The sequence below is a fragment of the Diadema antillarum genome, unplaced genomic scaffold, assembly GCF_040938485.1.
Source record: "Diadema antillarum isolate AM-2024a unplaced genomic scaffold, OU_Dant_1.0 seq00000285_RagTag, whole genome shotgun sequence".
In the NCBI taxonomy this organism is placed as follows: Eukaryota; Metazoa; Echinodermata; class Echinoidea; order Diadematoida; family Diadematidae; genus Diadema; species Diadema antillarum.
In genome coordinates this window covers 1116053-1143431 of record NW_027271313.1, presented here as the reverse complement: position 1 = coordinate 1143431, position 27379 = coordinate 1116053, and the positions used below count along the sequence as shown (strand labels likewise).

The window sequence follows — 27379 nt, the reverse complement described above, 5'->3', positions numbered from 1 at the left end:
TCACAGTTGGGCATTTTTGGCCAGTAAGACCACCGGACATGTCACATAATGAGTCCATGTGATCTGACAATTAGGCAGTATTTACTGATTGTTGTAGAATGGTGCAAAGTCAGACTGCTTGCCCGTACAAGTTGGTGAAGCTTATGAATTGCCATTAAATTGTTGATGCTGGATTCACTGATGACTTCTAGTGACGACTTGAGATGATGAACAGAGTATGTAACCCATAATTCAGTGATGAATGGATTGTGATCATCCCACTACTGATTGTTTGATAAATGTGCAACTGTTGATTATTGAATAAATTGATAATGGAAAAGATGGAAAAAGAGTGGTTTTCCATGTGCTTTTTCCTTTGACATTGGATGAGTCAGTTATTTTTTTTTTGATATGCTTACTTTACTCTAGTGTTTTGCTTTGTTATATTCAGCAGTGATACCATAACCGGCAAGCATTTGCATATATATATATATATATATATATATATATATATGATGATACTTGTAGTCCGTGTGTTGGTACCAGTATAGAAAAGATGAAGACGTAGAGTGGTAATGCATTTTGACAGTCCAACAGTGCTATTTATTCAGACCAAATTTTTGAGGAATACATTCGTCTTCCTCAGGGTTGACAATGACAATGAATTGTCATTGTCGACCCGGAGGAAGACGAATGTATTCGTCAAAAATTTGGTCTGAATAAATAGCACTGTTGGACTGTCAAAATGCATTACCACTCTACTTCTTCATCTTTTATAAATAAATGAATAAATAAATAAATAAATAAATATATATATATATATATATATATATATATATATATATATGAGATTTATATATATATATATATTATATATATATATATATATAAATGTATATATATAATATATATATATATGTATGTATGTATATATATATATATATATATATATATATATATATATGATTATAAAGTTAAGAATATAAAGAAAAAAGTTCTGATGTGGACATAGATGTAAACTGTTCAATGCAGTCTGATTCAATTTAGTTTGTGATGGTAATGGTTGCAATGTAGGATCAAAAAAGATAATAATACACATGCATCTCCACCATAAAAGATTATGCCTGGTGAGTAGTCTACTAGACAGAATTGTTAAACATCACCAAGCCTATATTGTACTGTCAGGTAATGTTTGTTCTTCTGAAGGTTTGTTAATCCAAGAATCAAACAAGGTACTTTATTCAGAAAGGTTTGTTATTTATACCTAGATGTTCCTTAATATGAAAATGAAATATCAGATTATTCGTGGCGTCATTCAGAAGGTTTGCTATTTTAAAGGTTTGTTAAAAATGAAACGATTTATCATTCTGAAGATTTGTTATGCTCTAAAAGAGGAAATAAGGTTTGTCAATGTGAGGGTGTGATAGTATAAAAATTAAATAAGATTTGTTTATCCAAGAATTACAAAAAAAAGGAAAAATGATGGCAACTAACAAACCTTCAGAATAAACTTTCTTCTTTTTCGCTATGACAGGGCCATTGTCTTTGATACAATAAACATGAGATTTCGAAATCATCTAAAGCTGGAAAAGTGACCAAAGGCAGCAGCAAAATTTGGTATCAGCATACAGGCCTTAGTTAAGACTCTCGGGTTATCAAAAAGAAAAGAAAGGAAAGGAAAAATAGCATTTACAGCAAAATTGAGAGCAATCTAAACATTTAGCCTGGATAATTCCATAACTCATGACTATCACTCTATTTTTATTACGTTTTCGATGGGACATATAATGCTCCGTCCATGACAATTAAGTGTACGCAGGTTTGTTTGTTTGTTTGTTTGTTTGTTTGTTTTTACAGTTTAGCATCCACAAGAGTAACATAGTATAGGTATGAAATAGTGTATAAATCAAGATCTCTGCCTTATTCCAAATATTACAAATTGTGAACTCAATGAAACATTCGCTTTTAGTACTTGAAATTTGCGAAGAAGTGCAAAATATCACATTCATTTGGGGTTAAAAACAAAGACAATTCAAACACACTGCAAATAGGCCTATAAATCTTTCCCATAATTAACAGTCCCTTTCAAATGCATATATTTTGTCAATTTAATGTACCTCCAAACAAAGTCAAGTTGTTTCTAATACAAATCAGATATTACTCCAAAAAATGCGAAGCATCTTGTCTGCCTATATCATGTAGAGTACTACTCAAGTTGATTGTGATATATAGAGACGCCCGTATCCGGGCACTTACCCCCTGGGCAACCACCCTCCGGATAACTACCACAAGGATAACTACCCCAAGGGCTATTACCCCCTAGGGCAACTACCCCCGGACAACTATCCTCCTAGGGCAATTACCCTCTAGGGCAATTACCCCCTATAGGGCAATTAGAGTTTGAGAAAAATGGGACGATCCGTTCAAAAGTTATGAGTTTTTTGAAGTTTCTGCTCAGTCACTGCTGGATGAGAAGACTTTCAGCTTGTGATGTCACATGTGTACAACGATATAAAGAAAGGATAAAGAAAATACGAGATTTTTTCACTTTTCTAGCATAATAAAAGAATACTCAACTTCTCTCATTCAGAATAAAGGCAGCGGGTATTATCCTCAACATACGTCAGTAACAAGTCATATGATGTGCACTTTATTCAAAAAGTAAAGTTTTGTGAAATTCTCTTTTTATTTTCCTTATATCGTTGTACGCATGTGACATCATACACTGTGGTAGTCTTCTCATCCAGCAATGACTGCGTAGATACTTTAAAAATTCATAACTCTTGAACGGATTGTCCGATTTTCCCCAAACTTTCACTGATATGTTCTACTAATAGTGTTGCATTCGCTCAATCCACATGCATATATAAGGTGGACTTGTCCTTTAATCTTTAATAAACATAGGGCCTACTAAAATATAGGGCCTATTACAAAATGTTCAAAAGTTCGCCAACAAAGACGAGGGGCACAAAGTAGATGCTTTAGGCCCAAGTCTCTACACCCAAGTAAGCCAAGTAAGAGATTAATGAAAAGTGTTTTGAACATTGAAAAAGCATGCCATGTGTTTTCAAAAAAAAAAAAAAAATCCCTGGGTTGCCTGCAGTGTTATGCAGGGATGCCAAGTTCAAAAAAATTTTATGAGTGAGATTTTCATGACTCGGCATCTCGGCGAGCGAATGTGCTCGCGAGTGAGGTTGTGGGAGGGGTTTTTCCCCCCTGTGGCCTCCCACGGTAGGAGCTTTTTCAATTTTTAGCTCTTAATGATGCGATCAGGTGCATACTTAAGTGACTTTTTTTTACTTATTTTGAAAGACAAAAGGAAAATATACCTTTAATTGCAACTATCATTTTAATCTTTTGAGCTAAGCTCATTATTATAGGCCCAAGTTGCAGACTTCGCCCGATGCTTGAGAAAAATGGGTACCATGCGTGAGATCGTGAGACGGCCCCTAAATGCTTGAGTCTCACACAGAATGCGTGAGACTTGGTAGCTCTGTGATTGTTTTGATTAAAGTTTTTGTCTTTTTCTTTTTGCATATACGAAGTCTATTAGCTTTTTACACTATGCCAAAACTTGGCAAATATCGGCCCTGTAAGATAAATAACGTCATATTATTTTAAGGACAAAATTCAATCAAATGCTGTTACGATTGTTTCCATATTGTTTGGAAAAGTTTATTCTGATGGGGTAAATGATAACTTCTGAAGGGATGATTTCGCTTTGGGATGTTTTAGTTATAGATGGTATTGCATAACATTCAGTGATTGTGCGTTTTGGGGATTTATTGCAATATTTCCACATGGGAGAACATTTTTGCATTTTTCTAACAAAACCATGCAGCTAGATTGCTGCGACCATCCTGACTGCGTTGGCCAGGGTCGTTACGTGATTTGTACTGACGTTGATAATTCGAGTGCTCTCATAAGCTGGCCTTGCTAATGTATTTCACGGCTTGGTGAACATGAATGGGATACAATCGTGAGAACATAACGATTGTCCCTTTACCAATAAGGAAACTTACCCAACAGGATTAAATACGAGTGCACCAACAGGTACTTTCGGTATAGCATGCACACTGCTAGCACTGCACTGGCGGTGGTTTCGCATGAATAGCGCACTCTCGAGATCACCGCTACACAAAAGCATGTACATGTACGTCCGAGCACTTGCCGCGTATCGTAGCAACTCCACGCCATGACGTCAATCAGATTGCACAAGGAACTTGCGTGCCCGTAGTATCTCACCCTGGCTTTCTTAGGGACATTTGAATGAGGTCCCCCCCCCCCCCCCCCCCCGTAAGAGACATACTTATGCACACATATTGAATACTGCCATAATCGATGAAATATTCAAACGTTATATTGCCACTTCATCATAAACCCCGAATCGAAGCTGTGTGTGAGCAGTGAGCTTTTATCGTCGAGGCGAGTACAGAAATTACACTGAAACATGGGCGTCAATCCTGCCCGATCTGGCGTAGTTCCCACGGTGGCAGTAGAGAGCTCTTGAAAGATAAACACCACGCAGCTTTGATGGAACTTCAATTCATTTCAATGTATATGAACCAATCATTCATTGATTAAGAGACAGTAAATATCATAAAGTGTTTGATAACAATCTATTTGAAGTCACGATCATGTATGTAATAATTCTCAACACACCTCAATAATTGTCCCGATAAGTTATCGTATTTGATTATAGTATGATTGGATGTAAATACTGTTCATAATGGTTACTACGTCGTTTGAGCGTCATTTTTGATGGATTTTTAAATAGCGCTTTATAAGAGACCACTATTATCATTACCATTATCATTATAACATGCATTTTTACATAATAAGTGCATGCTGGTGATGGATCTCGATATTAGAGCACATCTTGCACTCAGTATTTGTGATCTAACATACAAATTATGATATATTTTACTCTCACACACATTATAATACAAAAGACTCATATCGTTAACACTAAGGACGCTTTATTGTAGACACTACGGCTTTCCTATTAAAGATTAGAAATCCGGCTCATTTGAAACTGGATTCCCCTCTAATGATTTCCATGACCACTTCATAGCCCCAAACTTAATTTCTCATTGGGAAAGTTATGATCATTTTCATTTCCACAAACTCTATTTTTTTTTTCTTCTAGTCATGTAGTCAGAAGTGTTATCACATAGTAGGTATCTCTTCAATTTGTTTTAAAAAAACTTATGTAGTTTCATGCACTCATTCACTGCAAACAAAGATCTAGTAGACCTACCTTCTCGCTCAAAACGGGAACCACACAACCACCCGTATCGTTTAATGGAGGTTAAAGAACATGAGACGGGATGAGCGAATTCCAATATGGCATAATGATTTATGAATTATGAATAACCATTGTACTGCTGCACTGTGTATTTGATCAACTTTAATTTTTTCCCAAATCAAGGTATGACAAACATCAATTTAAACTTATATGAGTATCATTACATTTGGTACCAACAATACGCCACTTTAGATCACTTTACAGTGAGGAGGGATTTGGGAAGCCATTAATCAGTGATGCAGCGCCAGCAGAGGCGCCTTACCGGGTAGGTTTGGCGCCAATAAAGTACCTCGCCTTATCCTCTCCGTGCAGGTGTCGCATTGATCAGCCATGCAATTTGCAACCATGGAGCGAGAACGCGGAACTTGTCGTACGACACCCCACCACCGATACCACGGGTACATTCACCCCCGGCCAATTGAAATTGTACACAATCGTGTATTGCATGTGAACCTCTTCGACGTGGAACGTAATAAAGCCGTGAAGATCATAAAACACGTTTGACAAAGGAACATTACCGTTGGAATATTAAACCACGTTGTGTTTCAGAACTAAGTTATATTTGCAGAAGTGACAGACGTCGAAGAAGGATAAGAAGAAACGCTTTCTTGGCTAAAAGAAGGTGTCAGAAAGCTTGTGGTCGTTCGCAGCTGAGGCGAGCCGAGAGCGAGGTACTGTACTGTACACGGCTGTGTACGGGCCCCTGTCATTTCGAAGGGCTGTACGCGATTGATCGGGGCAATATGCTGGTGTTGTAATAATATGACGGTGAACGTTGGATAACACCACCAGCTTGAAGAGTGGATGATTTCATTCGACAGAACCAAGATGTTCTGTAGTTTAGTCTCGACGACTGAGCATACCAGGATGAGACGGATGAAGCTACCAAGTGTTATCTTCATTGTCATCGCTTTCAGCATATCGAATTTAGGAGGTAAGGTGTCTAAAGAAAGAAGTTGTGATGACTGACACTCATGTAGGAATTAATGATCCAGTTTTTGTAACAGGGATGCTGAACTAGGTAAAAGTAGAATTGAATTAGGTCATGATTAGGTGTCCAACGGGATAATCACAGTGCACTAAATTGTGAATTATGATGGCAGAAACAGGGTTGATACTATTATTAATTCATTCATTTACTCCCATTTCATAGTACGTAGCCTTGATTAGATATGAATATTTTATGATCTCTTCCATTTACATAATAGCTGTCAGTTGTAATCAATATTAATTATCACAAGTATTATGACAGGAAGAGAGGCACCATCGCATGAGAAGAAGTGAATTGGGAATGTGAGTGTCGAGAGGAGATGAAATGGAATTTGTATATTACCAAATAGTAAAAATCATTATGAGAGAAAGTATCATGTGATGTAAACATCAAAAGAAAGGCAGCAGTGCAGTGGCATATCAACACTTATAGAATTTACAAACAACTGATCAGTACTGTAACAGTAAAAAATGTGTGTGTGTGTGTGTGTTTTTTTTTTTTACAGCTACACAAATTTAGTGAACTTTTAATACAAAAGTTAAAAACTTTATGGAGGAGAGTTGCCATTTTTAAAATAAAAATTGGTACCTTTAAAAAGTATTTGCATGCATGCTACTATTTTTGTTCCTTATGTTAGTTCCTTAGTGCCTAAAATTTGCAAACATTTCCAAAGCACTGAAGCAGTATTTCATTAGAACTTTGTGACAGTAACATATTAAAACTCATTTGTCATGATATCTTTTGCAGTGCTTACCCTCATATTGTAGAAGAAGTTGCATGGTAACTAATAAATATTGTATTCACTGTGATTCCTCTTTATAGATACTCATGGCAATACAATGAATTTTGTTCTTTCAGAGATTTCATACTGCTTTTTGCATTGAGGGCCCAATATACATTAATGTATTTTCAGTTTTAAAGAGCATTATAACTTAAACCAGTAGAAAACATTTTTGTCTGTGTCTAAGGGATATCTCCTTGCTTTTGGCTCTTTTGCTTTCCTTTATTTTTCATTTTTTAATGGGACAGGGGATGGGGGGCTAGGATGGGGTGAGGGATGAGGCAGAACTCAACAACTTAACATTCTTATGATCACATCTGTTTTGAAATTTGTCACGTTTCCTTTTTGAAAACTTTGGTTTCCTGTCATAACACATGATTCTTTGACAGATCTTTGTGAAAGACTATTTAGCTTCATGGACCGGCTGCTATCGGGGTTACAAAATTGTAAGGTTCACGGAAAGCTTGGCAATATGGTAAATAAAAAAAAAGAAACTGCACTGAGCGCCAAAGAGATTAAAAAATATAGTCGTACTATTGAACAGACAAGTGGAAACTAGTAGGCCTATACAGTCCTGTGAAATGTGTCCCAAAAGTATGAATTTTCATTGTTATTAATTTCCTGTTCTATAATATATTGAATTTACAGGAGCTGCAGCATCATGTAACTGTACATCAGACTGCGTAACCAGCTGCCCCAGTGGTTACTACTTCAGCTCTACGGACGATGCATGTGTTGAATGCCCCCCTGGCTACTAGTAAGAAATACATCTTTTTTGCTTCTTCACTCATATCATGCCATATATGTTCCTTGGCATAAACGTACACAATATTTTGAAAATTTGGCTTGTACATGTGTGACAATTTTGTGAGTGGTTGTAAAATGCAAAGCTTTGAGTATCACAGTAATGGAATGATTGTAGATCCTTTAAGAAGCAATGCTATTGGCTTCTTACCTTGCAGATGATATACATGTAATGGTCTAAATACAGAGTACATTGTACATTGTCTTTCAGGAAGCCATATTCAGTACGCGCTGTATGTTTCATTGTTGTTTTTTTTTGCCAAATATCAGTCGATTGGCAAAATTAGTGGAAATAAAACTATTAATATTGTGATCTGATCTATGCACATGATGAGCATCATTGTGTAAAGCATTGCAGGTGAATCTTTGTAGGTTCCAGGTTTACAGAATATTTGTAGAAATTGATCTGTTCATCCATAGTAGCTTAATGTGTGTGATTTTACTTTCCTTGAAAACTTCAAGAGCTGGTGCAAGATGATAAAGTACACTGATAAAGTACATCACTAAAAGTCAATCTATCAAAAATGCATTGATGTGAAGTTCCAGAGGTCAACGACAATTCTGTAGATTAAGTGTACTCACCTTTTCAAAATCTGGTTGGGGGGGGGGGGGGGGGGGGGTGGAGGAAGATGATGACAAAGAGAAATATGACCCAACAAATTGGTTGCTCAAATTTTGACAAAACCATTTGCCTAGAAATTGATGGAATTGATTACTCTGAAGGCAGGGTTGTACAGTTTCACAATTTAAGATTTATTCTGTTGAAAGGATATTGTCACAAATAAATCATTGGAGAATTTCAATTAAAGGTGGTACAGCATTGAGAAAGAGAGAGAGAGAGATGGATAATTGCCCTCAGAGAGCAAACATACGCTGTAAAGCTTGAGTGGTTGACCATTTAAACTTTGTTGATAAGGTGCTTGGAGAAATACTGTGTGAATGCTTGTAACAAGTCAAATGAATGGATTGATATCTGCTCAAAAGATATCATGTGTATGAAGATTTTCAAAAATCTCTTCGTCTTTACTGTTGGATTGTTTCATTTCTTGGAGTGCCTTCATTATGAAAAAAAAAGGTCTTGCTTTGCAAGTCAATGTTAGTGCTTTACAATGTACATGTACTAGGAATGGCATTCTACAGTAGTTACTGGATGATCATTTCCCATGATCAAAGAGGGGTTTCCAGTGTATGAAACTGTAATCCTTGTACTAGGCAATCCATGGATTGACATTAACTCAGTATTTTTGAGCACTCCCACCTGACTATACATGTACAAACTATGTAGACATGCTTTCAGTTGGGTGGAATCCTTTATTGAAATTAATGGTTGTACATGACATGTTCAGACATGATTTACATTGTATATTTTGACACTGTCATATGAATTATGTACAGTATTTTCACAGAAAAAAAAAATGAAATAATGTTAATCCAGTGAAACAATGAAATGATTGACAGAATAAAAGAATGTTTGTGCCATAATTTTTGTAACAAATAAGGTTTATTTGTTTTTTGTTTAATTTTAATGTTTCAGTTCGCATTGTGTTAATCTACATACTATACACATTTCTTGAAGCAAATAAGAAAGTACTGTATGATTAGATTCATGCTTGTATGAAAAAAATACCCTGTTCATTGGAATATTGTTCAAAAATTAGAAGTTGCTATTACAGTTTAGAAATAGTGCACTCATCAAGTAGTATTTGAAACCTTCATACAGTATGTGCAGCATCTTGTGATATCCTGTGGAATATGGTGTATAAATACATACGTACATCTATAGGAAATTTCTATTTCTTGTATTTCAATTTTTCTAGCAAAATGAATATTATTGATACAATGTGGTTGTATTTTATGATACATTAAGTACTACACTTATATTGTTAATGACCTGTACATTTTTAATGAATTTCAGTACAAGTCGAGGGAATGTGTATTAACTTTGCGTAAACAGTAACATTTTGTATTTAATAATTCTTTTTATTATTGGGTTCTTATATTATCGCAACATTACATGTTGTACAACATCTTTCCCATCCAGTGATGCTGAGAAAAAAAAAAGAATTATAATGAATTACACAAATAAATCATGAACTATTTGAATGGCTAAAAGTCCAAATTTTATCAAACTACAGGCATTCTATTAACCCACTATTTATTTTTTCTGAATTCACTGACTTCACAGGAATATTTGGGGCAATACTGTTTGTCCTGACTTTACCACTAGTATGCAATACAGTTGAATTCAGGGATAAAATCACTTGAATGGCACTTCTTGTGTTTGTATGTGTGTGTGTGTGTTTTCTAATTACTCTTGAACTCTCAATGACAAGCTACACAGTAAATGAATGTAAATTTTAGTGTGAATACCAATGATTAGCCAGCACAATTAGCTGATGAGATACATAGTTTACAATAATTATTCCTAGAGTGTGAAAAAGGGGTCTTTTTCCAACATGTGATATTATCACTTTATGTAGTGTGATTGCCTTACGAAGAATACCTGTTCATACAGTTGTAGTTAAGTGCATTCTTAGGAGTTCACTGGGAGTATTAAAGCAAGGTCCATCAGGTGTAAGAACAATATTACTGCACATTTACTTGAAAAGCCCTGAAAGAAACTTTTAATCAGTGTCTAGATTGTTTTTACATAAGTACCTTCCCAAAGTCTGTAAATGGGTACTTCTTCCCCACTATTTGTTAAGACTAGAGAGGCATGCAGATTGAATAACGTATTCCCCCCCCCCCCCCCAAAAAAAAAAAAAAAAATCATTTGTACAATGTATCTGATTATAAGTACAAATATCTTATAGTACTATAATATTTAAAAAAAAATAAATCTTTGATTATGAAATATTTCCTGTCAGGTTGGTTAAATGTACTGCACTCTATCTTCCCCCAAGTTCTGATCGAATACAAAGAACATCATGTATTTTATATATTTTTTTTTCATCTACAGTGTATGGAGCATTTTCAATAAGATTTTGGTAACGCCCATTCTTCATGTGTGGCATCACGATAACAAGCCATCAACAGCATGGCTGAGTAGATCAATAAAGAACAATACAAGTTTTATGGTGTAGCTTACAAATTATTGATTGAGACTAGTTAAATATCCCCCCCCCCCTTCCCAATGAATGGTTTTCCACCTCCACAGACTCTCTAGATGTGTTACTGAACTATATTTCATCTATGCCCTGTACAATTATATTCCTTGCTTCGTACAAATGATGTACAATTGTACAACTGTACATATCTGCATATTTTTCAAATTTTCTGTTCCTCAGTGATCAAAAGTAAAACTCTACCCTTTTTATTCATACTTTCATGTTCCACTCAGTTAAGAAGAAAAGTCCCCCTAAAACAGGCAAACAAACAAAAATTTCTCATGATCATAGTTTGATATTCCTGTGCATTTAAACTTTTCTTTCCGATGTCACCCCTCGTTCATTTTTATTTGTCTTTTTTTTAACTCAATGGGCCTAATTGGTACTTCAAAATTTGTCCACTCCATTCACATTCTCAGCGTCCTGAAGTCATGAATTCCTTAAACTTGAATCAAATGATGGATTGTGCTCCATGGACCATGAAACATTGCAATTCCACACTGTGATACATTGTACATACATTTTTTCTTAATCATGCATAGCGAGCCATCTTTATGTCCTTGATATTGTAAAGGCTTTATCAGAACTACCCGGATGTGTCTGAGTGTACGTAACTGTAATGGACATTGCACAGGGACCTTTGTCTCCAAGTAGTCCAAAAGTCTAAATTCAGCCATGCATGCGCCACTTCACAGTGGCTGGGGCGCACAATGAATGGACGCAGTTAGTAGGTTTGCCTACCCCTAGACGTGCAGTATGACAAGACAAACACGATTGATTGTCAAACTCTCCGCAGTTTACACTTGTTGGCGTTCTGTTGCCTGGTGATAGGCAATCGTGTGCTGGCTTACCCAAATACATTTTGGAGCTTGCCTTTATCTTATATGATGTACAGTACAACTGTACACAATATGGCACTCAGATCTTAATTGACTTGTTATGTACAGTACATGTAGTGGTGTGTTACACAATAAACTAGTACATGTATGTGATTATCTAAGGAGACAATTTCTAAAATGTGGCGTCAAACAACTGGTACATTACAATGCAAGGACATTCTGTACACTGTACAGTTGTAGTTGATTGAGATATATGGGCTTTGATGTTAAGAGTAGATTTTGTCGTCAACTAGTCAAGCCAGATACATGTAAATCACAATTTACAATTGCATGCACAATGTGGAACTTGACATCACAAAAGCTCATTGATTGTTTGCTGTGACATGGCAAAGTGAAATGTACTCCTTTTTATGTTGTTCAAAGGAAAGACATGCTTCACACTAAAAAGTCTATGATCAGATAAAGTACAAAATGTACAGTAGAGATTGTTATATTAGTTACAATTTCACACAGAATGAAGTTGTTAAATAGTTTTAATTTCAAATTACGGTATCATTTTATGTTGTATTGCATGACATCCTCACTCTGTCATGATCTACAGATCATTATGAGTCAAATACTTTCAGAGTATACTGCTCATGTCATGTTGGGTGAGCATTCTCATTTTGAATGTATTGACACTGGCTGTATCATTGCTCTATTCTCAAGAATAGCAAATTTGGTGTCCAATAACCAACAATAAAAGTGATGGCATCAGGTGTACACTTTGTTGATTCACAACCTTGTGTGAGGACATTTTTTTCTTCTCTATGGGTTATTAACCAGCAAGGTACAATTGTACAAATAGTACAGTCAAGAATGCAGTTGATTCCATTCATGATCACTGAATGAGCTTTTCAAAACTCAATTTGATGCACGGGATTATTCTACCATCCTGTTACATGTATACACTGTAACAGGTCTGTAGTCACACACAGTAGAGTCAGACTTCTGTACTTTAGAAAAGAGTCATAATCTATTTTTTCCCTGGACATATATTGTCATTTTCTTAATTGTATCTCACATTACACTATCTACAGCATATACACCACATATTTTACATAGGTTTCATGTAATATGGAGGACACTGTATTTTGCTGAACATCGTAAATAATGATGCAATTTAAAAGAAACTCTCACAACCGCCATTCACATGCTGAGATATATGCGTCGACTAATGCATTCTCTGTTATTCATGTTTGCATGTCCGTTGTAGGTCGAGTGCATTGTATTATTCCCCTCCACGTCGATACATTATGTACATTTCATTGAATGAGGGTGATGTCAACAGCTAATAATCGTAATCTCATGTTTTCCTCCTTTCTTTCAGCTGCCTGGGTGCCTCGTCTGCACCCTCACCTTGCAGTGCTGGAACACAAAATGCTGATCCTGGTGGCACAGACCCAAGCAACTGCACGGTCAGTAATTACCCAGCCCCTCTCTATGTTGTTCAAGGAATCGTATAGTTTTGGTTGAGACCTAACTTCAGGTTTTGATATTTTTTTGGTGAGATAATGAGAAACCTCTCATGAAATGTGACAGAGCATTATGTAATTCCAAGAGGGATTCAACATGTATTTGATGAAAATCTGTTTTAAAATGCCTGAGATATCCAAAAAAGAGCATTCCTGATAAAAAGCGGGACCCACCTTTTATTAGAATCACTTTGTTTTACTTTGTTTCTTGATGTCTCAGCGATTTTAAAACCGACTTTGATCTAATTCCTCAGTCTTAAAATGGTATGTTCTGTAGTATTTCATAAGGGTTTCTTGGTATCTCACAAAAAGTTAAAAGCCCAATTCTCATCTCCACCAATACTATACAATCCCTTTAAAGGACAAGTTCACCTTCATAAACATAAGGATTGAGAGAATGCAACAATATTAGTAGAACACATCAGTGCAAGTTTGAGGAAAATTGGACAATCGATGCAAAAGTTATGAATTTTTAAATTTTTTTGTGTTGGAACCGCTGGATGAGGAGACTACTACAGCTTGTGAGTCATATGCGTACAACAGTATAAAGAAAATGTAAAGAAAATTCAACATATTTTCACTTTTTTCGCATAATAAAAGAGCACTTGACTTGCCTCTTTCTAAAGGCAGGTGGAATAATATTACCCATAACATTTGTCGATAACAAGTCGGACGAATGTGTACTTTTTTCAAAAGATGAAATTTTGTGAAATTCTCTTTATATTTTCCTTATATTGTTGTACGCATGTGACATCTAAGTTATTCACACACTGCAGTAGTCTTCTCATCCAGCGGTTACTGCACAAAAACTTCAAAAATTCATAACTTTTGAACGGATTGTCCGATTTTCCTCAAACTTTCAATGATGTGTTCTACTAATATTGCTACATTCTCTCAATCCTTATGTTTATGAAGGTGAACTTGTCCTTTAAGTCTTATGATTTCCCAAATAACCTCATTGTAGAAAATGTTATTGATAATAGTTTTCATCTCCTTTTTTTTTTGGGGGGGGGGGTGGCATGTTGATTACAATAAACATGTGGCACATGTCAATTTTTTTTTAAAGAGCTACTAATGCCCGTTTGATATTCATCTAGGAGATTTAACAATTTTTTTTTTTTTTTTGGGGGGGGGTCAGAATTTGTATCCATAAGCATTTTTTGAAAAGTGATATTTTATAGCCATTTCAATGCACAGAAAGTTTATTAATATGTTCAGTTTTAGTGGCACAGGTGTTGTGCTAAGTACCCTATTGATAACTCCATTCTGTCAATATGAGTATTCAGCTGTGAGAAATTTCAATCGCTCATAGAACTCACAAGTATAGAAATCATTGCTTCCTTTTTTTTTTTGGGGGGGGGGGAGAACATTGTAGCTTTATGGTGCTGGAATTTCATACTGTAAAAGAGGTGTACAATGTACAAGACAGTACTTTGCGTCTATTGTTTATCTCAAATTTGCCAAAAGAAAGGCAGGATCTATATGCTGCGAGCATTATATTTCAAACAAAAATAATGTGATTACAATACATAGTACACAAAGTACATTTCAAGTGGACCTACGGCATTTCTGTAATAAAAGTTTTGTATCAGATTATAGCCATTGTTATAGTGATCATACTGTCGTCATTGTGACAAGTATGAAATAATGATACACTGTATTTTAATGTTTGATGTCAATTGTAGATGGATGTACAATTGTATGCTGCACTTAATATCCAGTACTACAATTACTTTTAGTGGTGTACAAAATTCTTGATTCTTATAAAAGGGAATGTACTTGACAAAAAGTACCTACTCTTAAAATGAACATTCAAAACCATTTTTGAATTCATTGTGTGATGATTTTTGTTTTGAGTATTTATAATATTAGTTTTTAACCAGAAGAGTAGAAATCATATTCAACCCATTTCTTCAATAGCTGTTGGATGTATTTGATTGTGATTGATGAAGGACAAGGTTTCAACATTCTGAGACTGATGCTTTTAATTCACCTCACAGTCATGTCCAACTGGTGGATACTTTAGTCTCAATGGGCAAGCAACATGTACGCTGTGTCCAGCGGGCAGTGAGTGCAACACAGGGACTGGTGACATCACCCCGTGTGCCAGTGGTCAGTATTCCCTGGACGGTGACCTCACATGTTCGAATTGTCCCAGTGGATCCTTCTGCCCGGATGTCTTCTCAGCTCCAATGGTGAGGAAGATGATGAATGGTGATGTGTAGACATATTGATACTGTATGTTTGTAAATACTATACAATAATGCAATTAACTAAATACATGTGCATGTGTGAATACATACGTATGTGAACATTTATAAGATCTTTAATGTGTATGAGTATTACATTTTGTAAACATGCTGCAAATATAAGTTTCATTTTCTTCGGCTAATGTCAAAGATTTTCTCAAACCAGAGAGAACCTCGGAAAGCACCTTACTTCAGATTTCTTTAATTTCATGTTGTTTTTTTTTTGCACAGTTATTGTTTTTTGGAGAGGGAAGAAGGAAAGAAAGAGATACATCCACTGGAATGATGAGTACATGAACATGCTATGATCATGTCATTTGGGTTCTAATGTGTTGAGATGAACCAAAGAATTTCCTGTAAACTACAGCATGACCACAAGTTTTCCATTTAGATATGTACTAAGAATCAACTGCATGATTCTATTAAAAAAAAACCCCAAGAACAAGCACTTACACATTGAACACAATATTCATTTGGCCATCTGTCAATCCAGTTTTGTTCTTCTGTCCATCTCCACACAAGGACCAATAGGAGCCTCACCCTCTATTTCTCTCTCTTCCACAGAGCTGCCCAGGAGGCTATGTGCCATGGTCCAATCAGACAGGCTGTGAGCAGTGTGGTGCTGGTACCTATGCTCACAATGGCACAGCAACCTGTCAGTCATGCCCCGAAGGTATTACAAGATATCAGTGATGCAACATTTGCATTCCCTAACATGATTAAACAATTATAGCCAAGCTCAGTCAGTGAATATTATGTAATTTGCATTTGAAATATTATGTTCCTTTGGCCTTTAGATATATATATATATATCATTACTATTTCTTAATGCTTGTAAGTGCTAATCATTTTGATAGTGCTATATTGTAGCTTTACCAAACACTTATATTTTGCTTCTGAATCACTATCATTGTAATGATAATCAGAATAACAGTAATATTAGTAATAACACTAAGAATGATATACAAATGTATGCTGATGATGATGATAGTGATGATGATGATAGTGATGATTATTATTGTCATTGTCATAACTAGTAATGCAGTACAGTTGTATACTGATCAGTAGTAATGTTATTATGTTTATCTAAATCATCATTTTGATTAGTTAGTAGTAGTTTTGTTGTTGGTAACATCGTGACTCATGAAGGATGAGTCAATAGGTGTTGGAGGGCAAGACTGTATGAAAGTAATGTGTAAAAATTGAAGATTCTATCAAATTTGACCATAACTCTCTCCCACCCACACCCCAGGATACAAGTGTCCAACAGACGGCCTGGAAGAGCCCATCAGGTGTCCATCGGGAGAGTACCAGAACCAGACCGGTCAGCTGACCTGTGAGACCTGTCCAGCCGGCCACGAGTGCTCCGATCCGGCCGCTGACCCCAACCCCTGTGATGCTGGTCACTTCAGCAGCTCTGGGGCTATCGAGTGCACGGCTTGTGACTCAGGTAAGTCCAGCTACATCAGTGTAATAAAGTGTAGTGGAAATAGTGATGTGTAGTACACTGTGTATGTGTGTAGAGTGTGTTTGATTTGATTTATCATGTTTGATGTAATTGTGTAATGATGATATCACTATGTAATACTTGAGTGTGTTCTTCATGATGTGATGAAACCCAGTACTGTATTTAAGATTGTCATGAGTCTTTGGTGCTTCTTGTTCCATTTGTTTTTAAAACAAAGGGCATTCTATTTCCCCTCTTAGTCAGCAAGAAGAATTAAAGTATAAAGTGTACAATAATCAAGTCATAAGATGAAAGATATTTTTGTCATCATAAGTACAATGTAGTACTCGGAGTGCACAGTAACTTACAATGTATATGGGCAGCAATAAAGGACAACTGTGTTTAGCGCTTTCCCCTTAAATGGTAACTGGTAAATACCTGACAATACCTGATTTCTTTTTTCTCTTTCATCTCGCAATTGAAATACATGTACCTTGATTGAGTTTTTCTTCTGACAATGTGCAGTGCTTATGTGATTTGTAAATCAGAAGTGAAAAAAATAATTCATAATGAATTTGTTTACAGATTAAGAAAAAAGATGAAGAGAAATATACACCAAAGAGAAACGGGAGGAGGGGGTGGTCACAGCATGTCCAGGGCTACTAAGGGGTAAAGCATGCACTGGTGTACTCTTTCATGGTCTCAAGATTTTTTTTTTTTTTTTTTTTTTGATTTGGCTAAATTTTTTTGAACTTCACGTTTTCTGTCAGCCTCAGTAGTGTGGTTTAATTTGTGAAATGTATTACAAGATGGACTGTTGACTCTGAAGTTTTGCTTCGCATTCAAAAGTCCATCAAATGATAGCGCTCAACCTAGCGGCTCTACACACACTTACATGGACTGTCACAAAGAGTTAAGACAGTTCTTATTACTTCCATATTGATGACTCTAGAATGAAGCCCCTGTGCTCATGAATATTTTGTTCTAGTGTAATTTTAATATCCAGATTAGCATAACAAAATGTTGCAGTATGCTTCTGTATGTCTGTCTGTCTGTGTGCATGTCTCTGTGTGTGTGCATGTGTGTATTTATATCTGTGTCACATTCATGAGTTCTTTTATTTTCCATTCTTGTCACAGTGGGTTTACAAACAAGTTTTACTGTGTAGTTGTCCCGAGTTAAATTTACAAATCATATTTCAACACATGCCAAGATATGTAGTGATCAGTTGATTAAAAAAAAAAGAGAAAAAATGTGAGTTGTTGCAATACTGCAGTACAGAAGCTAAGATTTTACAGTGTTTGAGCTGTTGCTGTGAGTGCATGAAAGACTTTTGTGGCTCTGTTTTCTGCTTGGTGCTCCAGGTAACAATCATCTTTCAGGTATTTACGTGGTTTGCAATCCCTTGTGCAAAGAGATTCAATCCTCAGATAAAACTTTTTATTCACAGGATGAAAAGCCTAGAGAATGCCTTCCATCCAGTGAAGTTTATTTCATCAGTCGCATGGTTGAAATTATTGATTAGTAGGGAATTGTGTTTGTGCATCACCCAGTTTTGAGTCATTTGGTGGCAGATTTGCTGTTCATACATCATTCATCTGTATTGATTTTTGCTCTTTTGCTGTAAGCAATCTCTGTCAAAAAGTCTTTTTTCTTCCAGTAGAGCCAATATACTGTTGTAGAAAGAAAATATGATGCTTCAATAGCTTACTGAAGTGGTGTGTGGAAAAAGATTTGCAAATTAAGAAGTAGAAAAAAGTAGCAAGAACTGCAAAAAGAAAATGTCTGAGGGTACTTTCTTATAGATTTCATAGGATTAGATTCCATTTTGATATGTGTGGAGTGTTTGCAGTGTGCCTAAGTTTAGTATTCATCTTTCAAGCATTCTGTTTTTATTCAGTTTTCTGGTTGTAAGAGTCAAAAGGCTTTTACAGTGATCATGGAAAATAGCAGTAGAAATTATTGATTACATCTGTTGTTCCATTCACTTCACAGTTTTGTTGAGTTTGATGTAATGAATGTATGCTGAGACAATTCCAATTCGACATTGTCATTGTTCACATCAGATTCTGAAAAAGTTATGTTTATTGTTAACAAAAATGCAAAATTGCCTACCCCCACAGGTTTTTACGCAGGTAGTCCAGGAATGGACAGCTGCACGCAGTGTAGTGCAGGCTACTATTGTAGTGCCACTGCCCAAATTAGCTGTGATTCTGGATACTACAGCAATGCAGGGGCAAGCTCCTGCATGGAGTGCCCTGGTGGCTACTCCTGCTCTCCCCCAAATCCCCCGTTGAATGTCTGACAGGAACCTATGCCGGTAACGGAAGCTCGAGCTGTATGCCATGTGAGCCTGGCTTTTACTGCCCCTTGAATGGAACCATCGAGCATGTTCAGTGTCCCAATGGGTTCTTTGCTTCCAGCACAAACTCTGAGGTCTGTATGGAGTGCAGCCCAGGGTACTACTGCACAGTGTCGTCAGAAGTGCCATGTGCAGCTGGATACTACAGCAATGCTGGAGCAGAGTCTTGTCTTCAGTGTCCTGGAGGCTACTCTTGCAATGGAACAGAGAATCCTGTTGAATGTCCGATGGGGACTTATGCTGGCAACGGCAGCGATAGCTGCATACCTTGTGAAGCAGGGTTCTACTGCCCCCTTAATGGAACCATAGAACATATCCAGTGCCCAGATGGATTCTACTCTTCAGGGAACAACGCCATCTCCTGCACCGAGTGCACAGCTGGGTACTCCTGCACTCCATCCAGCCAAACAGCCTGTCCTGGAGGATACTACAGTGAAGCTGGAGCGACATCCTGCAGTCTATGTCCCGGAGGGTTTGAATGCCCTGGAGGTGGGGGATCTGTTTCCATGTGTAATGAAGGGTACTATGCGTACAATGGTAGTTCCTCGTGCAGTCCATGTTTAATTGGACACTATTGTCCAGTTGTTAGTACGGTTGAACCAATCATTTGTCCAAGTGGCTTTTACTCAAACTCAACTGGAGCCATGGAGTGCTCACAGTGTGAGGCAGGCTACTATTGCACACCGACATCAAGAACAGCATGCTCTGCTGGCTACTTCAGCAATGCTGGAGCGGAATCCTGTAGCGAATGTCCAGGTGGTTATTCATGCAGTGGGTCAGATGAGCCAGTTGAATGTCTTGCAGGAACCTATGCAGCTAATGGAAGTGATAGCTGCACACCATGTGAAGAGGGCTTCTACTGTCCAGTAAATGGCACCATAGAGCATATCCAGTGTCCCAATGGTTACTTTGCATCAAGTTCAAATTCAGAGTCCTGTAGCCCGTGCAGTGCAGGATATTACTGTACAATAACATCAGAGACTCAGTGTGACCCTGGGTACTACAGCAATGCTGGAGCAGAGTCTTGTCTTCAGTGTCCTGGAGGCTACTCTTGTAATGGTACGGAGAGTCCTGTTGAATGTCCGATGGGGACTTATGCTGGCAATGGCAGCGATAGCTGCGTACCTTGTGAAGCAGGGTTCTACTGCCCTCTGGATGGAACCATAGAACATATCCAGTGCCCAGATGGATTCTACTCTTCAGGGAACAATGCCATCTCCTGCACCGAGTGCACAGCTGGGTACTCCTGCACTCCATCCAGCCAAACAGCTTGTTCTGGAGGATACTACAGTGAAGCTGGAGCGACATCCTGCAGTCTATGTCCAGGAGGTTTTGAGTGCCCTGGTGGTAACACATCTGTTTCCATGTGTAATGAAGGGTACTATGCGTACAATGGTAGTTCCTCGTGCAGTCCATGTTTGATTGGACACTATTGTCCAGTTGTTAGTACAGTTGAACCCATCATTTGTCCAAGTGGCTTTTACTCAAACTCTACTGGAGCTTTGGAATGCATGCAGTGTGATGCCGGGTACTACTGCACCCCGACGTCCCAGATCCCTTGCGATGCTGGTTCCTACAGTGTGGCTGGTGAAACATCCTGTTCCTCATGCCCCGGAGGATATGAATGCCCTGGTGGAGGATCCCCTGCTTCCATGTGTAGTGAGGGGTACTATGCCCTCAATGGCAGTTCATCCTGCAAGGAGTGTGAAACAGGCTTCTTTTGCCCATTCAATGGAACAGCAGAGCGGCTTCAATGTGCATCAGGTGATTTTTTTTTTTTTTTTTTTTTTTTGCACACAACCCTTTTACCTTCCTGCATATTAGTACTGAGTTCATTTGCTTTTTTTTTTTTTTTTTTTTGCAGCATCCATACATCTTTGCTTATGCACATTCCATCGCGTTCGTTGACCTGTGTTCCCCAATTCGTACTCGTGTGGGTTCCCCTCCCCTTGCACTATTGTATGTATATTGCAGCTTGCTGCGCATACACTGTACATTGTATGTGAACCTGCAGATTTGCTTTCCGCATCCCTTGCATCTACATATCTTATTTTTGCGTGTATGCACTGCACTTTGGAGTACAAGCGTTTTTATTCGTAGTATGCATTATGTATGGGATGTCGTGGTCAGATGCTGATAGTTCTGAATGCATTTACCTATTTTTAGAGCATCTATAGCAGATATATATACTGACTGCATTTAGTGATGACACTGACTGATGTATTGCATATTATATTTTCTTTTCCACCAGGTTTCTGTGGTGTATACTTTTTGCCGTCAATGTTGCACAGCACTTGTTCATCATGTACATTATAGTGTCAATGTCTGTAGTCTCTGCTCAGTGTTCGTGTGAGGTAGCACTTCACACATTGTGCCTTCCATACTATAATACACTCTCATTATAACAAACATGAGTATGGTATTATAAAATTCTTGTTACAAGGACATATAAAGTCAATTCCCAAGATTACCATCTTTATATCAATTTTAGATACTTACTCTTTGGCTACATAACAAAATTTTGATAGATATAATAAAATAATGATATAATGATACCAAGGACTTCATTAGAATGGGAGTTTGCTGTATGTGTACACTTTTGTACCTGCTCCTAATAGCTATTAATATTTTGCCTGCCATGGTTTCTTTAAGAATGAACTACAATTGTACTCTACAAACTCACAATTTGACTTTAGAATGATAGTAGCAGACCTATACATATCAAGTCTCACATCCATGGTGTGAGTTTCACTCCCCAGCAATCTACTTTGTGTACCTCACTCTCATCCGCCCAGCTATCATTTTCTCATGCCTCCCAGAATGAATGAAAAGAAAAAACATGCCTGTTAGATAAGATCATAAACTAGAAGAGCACTCTGAGAGTGCAGACCTTGTCTGCCAAGCAACTCACTTAAATTTTCATCTACAGTAATGATACGGGCATGCTTAAAATTGCACAATTTCCCAAAATAGAAGCCTGTCATTTATGTCATCAGCTTCCTGCTGCGTGGCACCTAGCCTGAGCAAAGCGCACGTACCATGCAAACTTCAAATATGCGTGGCTTAAACTCCCAAGTTCATCGACCTTATCTGCAAAAAGATTTTTAAAAATCCTTCAAAAATTCATAAAATTTCAGAGATTACTACCAAAATGTTTTCATCTGAGCCTTGTGTCATTATCAAGTGTTTCTGTAAGTTTCATCCCAATCCGTTTACAGCTTTTTGAGTAATTTATCACACAGACGAACAAACAAACAAACAAGCAAGCCAACGCTGGCAAAACATAGCCCCCTTGGCGGAGGTAATAAACATTGGATGAGAAGCTGACTAATGACATTTTATGAGTAAGATTAGATGAGAATTGCATTTGTTGACATATTTGCAAGCATCTTAAGTATGCTTTATATAATTTGCTTAATTGTGATATTGTTCTGTCGTCATTTCATGTTCATTGTCTTTTCCCATCAAGTTGAATGTTTTATGTGGTGAGTTTAAGTTGAGTTCACTGTAGGAGTGGAACATGTGTAAATTGAAAATTGAGTATCTGTGTTGTTTATGTACAGTTCATATGTTTGGCTCATTGTGATCTGTTATGTGTATTGTTGCCTGCTGTAGCAAGCTGTGCTTTTATGTATATTGACAAATTAACAAGCATTGATTTCTTTGTTTTTTGTATGAACTATGTAGAAGTTTGGTCAAGATGTGCATTTTTTGTTTTATTGCCCAAATGATTAGAGAAGCGATCTGAATTTAGCTGTTGGATCAGTCTTATCCTGCAATGTAGAATAGATGATTGTGCTCAATGTGCAGTGTGACTGTACGATGTGATATGGTGAATGTGACTATATTGTGGTGAGATGCTTCAAGTGTTCTGTGTTTGTTGCACAGTGTGTTGCAAGTTGTTCACCGTGTGTGCCAATGGAGTAAATGTATATATCACAGCCATTCCCTCTAACTCTCGCATATTGCACGTATACCTCCCTCCACTGTTCATATTACATCATGATTGTCTGTCCGCCATGTCGTTTGATTACTCAAGAAGTTCACATTCCTACACTGCACAGTACAAGAGTGTGTGATCATTGGTTTTCCCCTAACATTAAGATCCATCAAGAATTGTCATATCAGGGACTACACATCATCTGTATTCTTGTAACAAGGTCATTATCTCAGAGAAATTCATTCCAAAGGACTAGTACCCATGGGCTTGAAGTCCAGAGTTCAACATTGCCCACAGCCAAATTCATGCTTGGATATTGCACTTGAATAAGTGTCTAGATGAACAATGTTACGAATATGATACATCTTGTTACAGAACTTCAAAAGAAATAACTTGATATCCATAGCCATAATATTTGATAGCCAGGATGAAAAGTCAACATGCATATGGTCTCATGTGAGATTTGTTTATTAATTTCCTTCATCACTTGTACATTTATGTATCCTCCATGATGGTTGTACATTTGGCACAATATTATGAATAGAGTTTTGACTGAGAATAAGACAAGTGTCAGAAAATAATGTGTAAACATATGCACATGTTTGGATGTGGAATGTTGTCTAAAGAGGGAATTAAAATTAATGAAGATCATGAAAGGGAGACAATGTACAGATTGGCTATCAAGTTTTAAATGGCAGGCATCCAGTAATCCAATAAATGTTGCCATTATTAGTATGAAAATCAGACCCACATACATCTACCACGAACAGAGCTGCCTGCAAGTTACCGCAATTGTACATCCTTCCTCTTACCTACCCCCTCCCCATATGTTATCATTTAATACAGACATAATCTACATTGTATCATACATATATAATGTAATTATGCAATTCACTGCCAGTTGAAACGTATCGCCTGGAAATACTGACACTAATCATTACCTGTTTGTCATTCCAAATGATGCGAAACGCTGCAACTCTAGGTTACTATGCCAACGAGACTGGGTCGGCTTCATGCACACAATGCCCTGAGGGCTACCGTTGCACCGCCACACACCTAAGCCCTGTGATCTGTCCCAGGGGGTCGTACAGCTCCGCTGGGGCAACCTCTTGCACCTCTTGCTTGGATGGGGAGTATGCTGACAGCACAGGTACAGTATCTGGGTTTTCTCTAGGAGTCTTTGTTCTCCATTTATGCATGTTAAAGGAACAGTCCTTATACAAACTGTACATGTATGTCATTATTGACGTACATAAGTAATTTGTAGCAGTAATTAAGTTTGCATTGTCGGCAGATTATTTTCTAACTTCAAGTCTCTTTCTACTTGGATCCTCTATTTGGTCAGCATGATTCTTAACACTTGTTTTCACAATGATGATAACGATGATGGTTATGATGGAGATGATGATGATTATAGTATACCATTATTGATATCATCATAATAATCATTGTGATAATGTGTCTATCATTCCTTATACAGTGCACTTATGATGAACAAGGTTGTAATGGAATCTGATTACAACAAAGCAAAATTTCAGGTGCCAAAATTGATACCTGTATATCTGTGTAGGTGCTTTATATGTTCAGTTAAAACAAATTTTGGTCACATTACAAAAGAAAACTGCTGGTCCCAAGGCAATCATTATAATAGGAGTCGCCTGTTCATAAAAAATTAAGTGCTGGATATGCTGGGTGCTGTAGCATCTTTTGTAACATCTTCTGCACAGAAAGATGATGGAAGGTAAAAAATGTACAGTTCGTAAATGCTGAGATATACTAATATACTGTCATTTGATTGTAATATTAGCATATAAACTTTTATTTTTGCTTTAGTGTTCTTGCCATATTGTTCTGATGAGTTTCAGGAAAAGCATGTTTAAAGGGATCGTATAGTTTTGGTTGAGACCTAATTTCAGGTTTCTAACATTTTTTGGTGAGATAATGAGAAACCTCGTATGAAATATGAAAGAGCATGTAATTCTATTAGGAATTCAACGTTTATTTGATGAAAATTGGTTTTGAAATGGCTGAGATATCCAAAAAAGAGGGATTCTGATAAAGTGTGGGACCTACACTTTATTAAAATTGCTTTGTTTTACTTTGTTTTTGGATGTTTCAGTCATTCCAGACCCAATTTTCATCAAATAAACTTTGAATTCCTCTTAGAATGGTATGCTCTGTACTATATCATAAGTGTTTTGTTGGTATCTTGCAAAAAGTTAAAAGCCCAATTCTCATCTCCACCAATACTGTACCATCCCTTTAACCTCACTGGTCTTTGATTGTCTCAATACTGGTCATTCTGCAGGGTCATCATCCTGTCAGCCGTGTCCATCTGGCTACTCCTGTAACAACACCATGGCCTCCCCTCAGATATGTGCCCCTGGGACATACAGGTAGGACATGTGAGATAGGTCCTAGTAATCTACACAACCAGGGCCTTGTTTCATAACGTTGTTCATTAAATCCCGATGGAATCCCATTTTCTTTGCTCATTTTTCCACTAATAATTTGTATTCTTTCTGGTCAGTTTATTCTGTCTGTATAAGTTACGAATGACTTACAAAGACTGGTGATCAGTTCTGATGTGCTATACTTATCAGAATTTCAATAATTCAGCACAAGAACTGATCACCAGTCGTTCGTAAGTCGTTCGTAACTTTACGAACAGCGTTATGAAACACTCCCTGGTGCTCTTTTCCAAAGAGATGCAGGAGTAATGAACCTAAAATGCTACCTGCCGGGATCGACATTAAGTGGTGGCGTGGGGCCACAAAAAATTGATCAGTGGCCACCAAATTTGCAAGGAGATTATCTTATGGTGGCCTGATAGGGCTTACACAATTGAAAATGCATTGGTATGTTTCCTTTACTACGGACCAACACATTTGTTTTCATGCCGCAAAACTTTGAAATTTAAAAAAAAATCAGTAGCCTGAACAAGCCACCAGAGAAAAAAGTTAGTTTCGAACCCTCTTTGACTTGTATGTGTTGTATGACTTTGCTGTAAGACATATCCTTTTTTTTTTATATTGATTAGTGTTAAATCTGACCACTGTTTATTTTCCATGTGAATTCCTTTTCCATCTTTTCAACGTGTCTTACATTTGTAACAGTAATTTTTAACCCTTTGATGACGGACTGATTTTGTTATAACAGGCATTTCCCATGGACACCTGCCTGATTATACACGTGTACTCTGAACCAGTCTTCAGCGAGTTAAGCATGGACAACATGCTTGGACACTTAACCTGGAGATACATATAGTTAATTAATGTGCCTTGCATGCATTCGTATGTTTGTGACTTACAGCCCAGAAGCCACCAAGTACTGTACAGAGTGTGCGGAGGGGAGCTACCAGGACTCGGCAGGCCAGGAGACGTGTACACCATGCCCTGCAGGCAGCTCATGTCTGGACAAGGGAGCTTGTAAGTCAACTGGGAGGAGGAGAGAGAAATATATGGATATATATACACTGTCTTAGCTATATATTGATTTTGTTGTTTTATCAATTTCTTATATGGTTTATTTTCTGATTCAAGTTAAATCATCTGTCTATGAATGGGGAGGAATGATGTATTCTAGGTTAGAAGGTACCACAGCTGTACTTTGGGTGTACATGATGATATGATGTATTTGATTGACAATTTTAATGTGAATTCAAATTTGTTCAGAGTATGCCTAACTTCTGTATCTCATTACCAAAGAATTGTTGAGAATATAATGAAGCATTATAGTTTTGATATGACAGTAAATTAGTCTATGAAGTTGATTACAGTTGTATTTTGTTTCTGTGTAACTGTATAAAGTCCTTGAAATCGTGACAACTGGCGTAAGCATTTCTTGATCAACCGTATGAAATTAATGTAGTATTATGCTGATACTACTGATGGAAATTTAACCCATTACATGAAATTTCTTCCTTCCTGACAAAACCTCCCCATACCACTTTCCTCTTCCCCCCCCCCCCCATGGTGTTTAACGTTGGCTGTCGTCATAGAAGTTCATACATGTAACCTCTTTGCTTCTCCTTTACATCAAGTATAGACAGCAGCTAA

General features: G+C 37.2%; 1 protein-coding gene across 1 annotated transcript in view; it reads left to right on the top strand.

The window, feature by feature from the left end:
* Positions 1–6048: 6048 nt before the first annotated feature.
* Positions 6049–27379, top strand: part of LOC139729998 (uncharacterized) — a 49229-nt gene continuing 27898 nt past the window's right edge. The window contains exons 1-9 of the mRNA XM_071640918.1: positions 6049–6221; positions 7708–7816; positions 13179–13266; positions 15324–15518; positions 16137–16245; positions 16825–17022; positions 24304–24471; positions 25630–25717; positions 26634–26749. Of these exons, the coding sequence (XP_071497019.1) occupies positions 6092–6221; positions 7708–7816; positions 13179–13266; positions 15324–15518; positions 16137–16245; positions 16825–17022; positions 24304–24471; positions 25630–25717; positions 26634–26749 (1201 nt within the window). The 5' untranslated portion in view covers positions 6049–6091. The remainder of the gene's footprint in view (positions 6222–7707; positions 7817–13178; positions 13267–15323; positions 15519–16136; positions 16246–16824; positions 17023–24303; positions 24472–25629; positions 25718–26633; positions 26750–27379) is intronic.